Source organism: Rhagoletis pomonella, unplaced genomic scaffold (assembly GCF_013731165.1).
Source record: "Rhagoletis pomonella isolate Grant_MI unplaced genomic scaffold, Rhpom_1.0 Rhpom_scaffold_09846, whole genome shotgun sequence".
Taxonomy (NCBI): Eukaryota; Metazoa; Arthropoda; class Insecta; order Diptera; family Tephritidae; genus Rhagoletis; species Rhagoletis pomonella.
Genome location: NW_023468378.1, coordinates 1 through 4,600, shown reverse-complemented (window position 1 = coordinate 4,600; position 4,600 = coordinate 1). Strand labels below are relative to the sequence as shown.

Sequence of the window (4,600 nt, the reverse complement as noted above, 5' to 3'; positions counted from 1 at the left end):
TTGGCATATCCCACCTTTCAGACAGTAGAAGCGCCTTAGATACAAGCAAAAGTGGCTACGCGCTTGCTGGCATTTAAGTTGGAGGAGTCATACGAGAGCAATCAATAAACCTGTAGGGCATATTATTGCACGCTTTGTTTTACATTCCAACCGGGTGTTTATTTTGCTTGTGTTTACTCCTAAGCCGTTCTCTTTGGTCCATTCTTCGTCAAATATAAGTTTGGCCTAAATGCTATTTCCTAAATGGTGATAGATTTTTGGATAGTGTAAGTTTGCATCCATACTTTTACATAAGATGTATGTATATTTATTAGTTCATGATACACTATTATTCATTAAACATTTTTCTCCATTCATTTCCAGCATGACGCCGATGGCGATGGCTACATTGGCATACACGAACTCAAAGGTCTTATCAATGCTGGTCTCTGCAGTGATATTCCTGATTATATTGCTGCGCAAATTTTACAAAAATCAGATGATGACAATGATGGTCGTTTGGATTTTGAAGAATTCTATCGGATGTCTCAAACGCATAAATGGATGATAAGAAATATATTGACCAAGTATTGTCGGTTGGTTGTGCCGCCGCCAAAAGCAATCGAAGGCGATCAATTGGGTAGGCTAATGATGAGCTACAAATATTAAATTATTTGGAATTACTTATTGTGTTTTTTCACTTCTATCATACAGATGGTGTCTACGAAAAGCAAATGTCCGTTTGCCCACCCCCACTAACTATGGTTATGTTCTCTATAATCGAAATTTTGTTCTTCTTGGTAGATGTTATACATTTTCAGTGAGTTTAATTGCAGCTGACAAGAGTAGACTTGAGTGCAAATTAATCTTTATATTCCTATTTTTTCAATCAGAGATGATCCCAACAACACTGCCAACATTGGTGAGAATACTAATGGTCCTGCCGCGACAATATTCATCTACAATCCCTACAAACGTTACGAGGCTTGGCGTTTTGTCACTTACATGTTCGTGCATGTCGGTTTAATGCATCTCTTCATGAATCTGGTTATACAAATATTCTTGGGTGTCGCTTTGGAGCTCGTCCATCACTGGTGGCGTGTGGCCTTAATTTATTTGGCTGGCGTACTGGCTGGTTCGATGGGCACCTCTTTAACAAGTCCAAGGATTTTCTTAGCTGGTGCTTCTGGTGGTGTTTATGCTTTGATTACGGCGCACATTGCCACCATCATTTTGGTAAGATAGCAGAAATTGAGCTACGGCGAGAATTGTATTATTTTTTTATATTGCTTTATTACTTGCCAAACACAGAACTACAAGGAAATGGAATACGCCATTGTGCAGTTATTTGTATTTCTCATATTTTGCTTTACGGATTTGGGTACTTCAGTTTATCGTCATTTGACAGATCAGCACGATCAAATCGGTTACATAGCACATTTGTCCGGTGCCGTGGCAGGCCTGCTAGTGGGTATAGGTGTGCTAAGAAATTTGGAGGTCCGCCGATGGGAAAAAATACTCTGGTGGATCGCTGTTATACTTTACTTTTCGCTAATGATGACTGGTGTGTTGATACATGTACTCATGCCGGCCTATTTTCCCCGCCAGGAATTCAATTAATTCAATTTTATATGCATCTATTGCGTATATTTATTACAACTAACCATCTTTTAGTGGATAAGCGAAATTTCATAGCATGTTTACTATCATGGTATTTAATTAGAATGCTGCTGTATCGAACATTCTATACTTAGACGCACATGAACAACTGAACAATAATCAGTTATACTACTCTATTTTTCTAGCTGTAAGTTTTCAATGTGTTGAGCACCAAAGTGCCTATAGAGGTTTGTGTATACACAAATTTCGACATAGAAAAGTGTATAATTTATTGCAACCGAACTTATTTGATACCTTAAAAATATTATACATAGTACAAGAAGGGTGCTTCGAGATGGACGGCAGCGTTTTTTGTCTCCAAAGTTGCTCGCTTATCATAATAGTTAAAACCTGTTTGAAACGTGTCGGTATCATTTATACATAAAACTCTCCAAAATCACAATTGCTAACTAATAATAGGATTGTTGCACTTGCTACTCGAAGAAAAGCTGCGAGAGTAAAGCAAAGAAACGCAAATTACGCTCCTTACATAAAAATTAGACAAACACTTTTCTTCACACAAAAATTTTTCCATTAAAGCTTGTATTAGTTTCTGTCATTTTGACAGCAGTGTTTTTCTCTCTACTGGTAAATTTATTGGTGGAACGCAGCTGTATGTGTAACTAGACTATGAATAGCTTGTGGACCACACCTAATATTTTAATATATTTATCATGACAGTTTAAAAACATATTATCCTTATTGGGAGCCCTTTTCTTTTAGTAGATAGTAAATGTAAGCAATTTAAATGAAGCCAAATTTGACATACAAACGCTATTTTGATAGCGCGTTTAAAGAAGCGTGAATTATTTAAATTATATTAGAAAAAAAGTAAGTTATTTTTCAGTGTATTTCTTTTTAATCGTTTTAGAGCTAAATCTAAAGCAGATATTAATTTATGTATTAGTTGATAAAAACGCATTTCAGAATTGACGCCTATTTTTAAGTACGTTCCATTTAAAACAAAAGTATTTACTAATTGAGGTATTTTTATATTCGTTATTGAAAAAAACTGCAAAGCAAAGAATGTCCATAGTTTTAAAATCATTTAAACGATATCTAAAGTTAGCTATTTAAGTTTTTAAAACATATCAGAAGTATTTTTTTTTTTTTTGAGGTGAAGTAATTTTTTTTCTTTCAATAAATCACAGTACATATATTTTTTGTTTATGTTTTAACTTCGCTGTGAAGTATTTTTAGTATTTTATACTCATGTTAATCTATAAACAGAAACTATAATGCTTTTGTAATAAACTTTGTATGAAATAAACTAATAAATAAACTAACTGTGAAACAAATTATTAAATTTATATTGAAAATACCCTCGAAAGCGGGTAGAAAACCAGTTGTTGCAACCGAGTCGCGACAGATGATAAGGAATGTTAAAAGCGTGCATTGGTGTGGGTGAGTTGTGAAGTGTTGCCTTTAAAATAGGTAAACCGGCTGATAAATACATATTCTCTATCATTAACTCAGCAATAAATATTGTGTATGGCGACTGATAGGCCGATGAGCAACCATATCGTCGATGTTTTTGCAAAACCGCCCCATCGCTCAATTGCAAAACCGTGTATCTTACGGCACTAAAATTTTACATGAGAGCGAAAAAAACGGTTTGTTCTTTGAAGGCATTGCCTGGATAGGCGGTATTTTCTCTAGCTATTATTTTACAAATCTGTTATTTTAATAACGATTTAACAATTTTTATGCATAAATCTCGATGCCTGGAGTTCAGGGTTACCGCATCTCATTTTTGCCACAACGGCGATTTAGGCGGTTTTGCAACTGGCGGTTTTGCAAAAACATCGACGATATACTAAAATTCGCAGTACGTAGGCTACTGGTTACTGACTGTCGGCTACTGAGTCTATTAGCAGAATTTTTTATTTCCCGCTTATGCAGATTTGATTTGTTTTCATAAATTGATATACACATTAGAGCAAATTTGCCAATTACTTCGAAATGTTCATGTCAAAAAAGTAAATTCGGATGTTGTCTGCGCTTTTCTGTATACTAAGACTAATCACTATTAATAATCAGACTCATTGCGTAAAGGCCTCGCCAGATAGAAATTGTTTTCTGCGTCACAATTTTGCTTTTGACTGACGTCCAAGTTAAATCTGTGATTTTGAATAGAAGACGCCACATTGGCCACGCACGCATTGCCGCAACTGATAAAATTCGCCCAACTCTCAACAATAAAAATGTATGGAACGAATTCAAACCAGGTGGTTTTTGACCAATCAAATTGAGCCGTTTTGTTTGCGGCAAAGGCGAGGCCTTAAGTCACAAATTAGGTTAAATTGTGCGACTCGACATCGTTGGCATTGCCGACTGCGTGCTGAAATAAGTAAACGACGAAAATCGTCGAAAACTATGCAGTGCTGCCAAGTTTTTCTCTTTTAACACACTAGTCGAGGGGAAATTTTAGGCCATGAGGCTGAATACAAATTAGGATACTGGTAGCCATAGCCACTAGACCAGCAACTAGACCCCCCAATTTTCTGGAAGTCCGCAGGTCCCCAAGATAAGTCATCGTTTAACACTCAACTAGAGAGTGTGGCATAGGAACATGGGTCTTCGTCCCCCCTTACTTAAATTGCTTATGCTCCTCTTACGGACCGATTAAGGGAAAACAATAACTTTCAGAGAACTGAGAAGATTCGTTCAGTGCGTATATAATTTTTTTTTATACTCGATATCATAACACATATCCCTACTACCTCAAGCAATTTAATTTTAAAGTACAAAATTTATTTTAACAAGCAAAAAAGTCTATGTTCCGGCAAAGTCGAACTTTTATACATACAGTGAACCAAATAAAAACTGGGACGCGACTTTTGAACAAGCTTTGGCTATTCTTCTTTAGTTTACTTAATTTATATTATTTTTTATGAAAATATAGCTGATTACTGAACAAACAGCATATAAACCCAAATTTCAGGCTTTGCGCAAAAATTAT

At 35.7% G+C, this 4,600-nt stretch overlaps 1 protein-coding gene across 1 annotated transcript; it reads left to right on the top strand.

Moving 5' to 3' along the window:
• Positions 1–348: 348 nt before the first annotated feature.
• On the top strand, positions 349–1,599 carry LOC118756328 (protein rhomboid-like; the record flags this gene model as incomplete). The annotated part of the gene is made up of 4 exons (XM_036491099.1): positions 349–619; positions 694–799; positions 873–1,215; positions 1,291–1,599. Coding segments are annotated over 4 exons (1,029 nt in total), but the record flags the coding sequence as incomplete, so codon positions are not given.
• Positions 1,600–4,600: the final 3,001 nt, after the last annotated feature.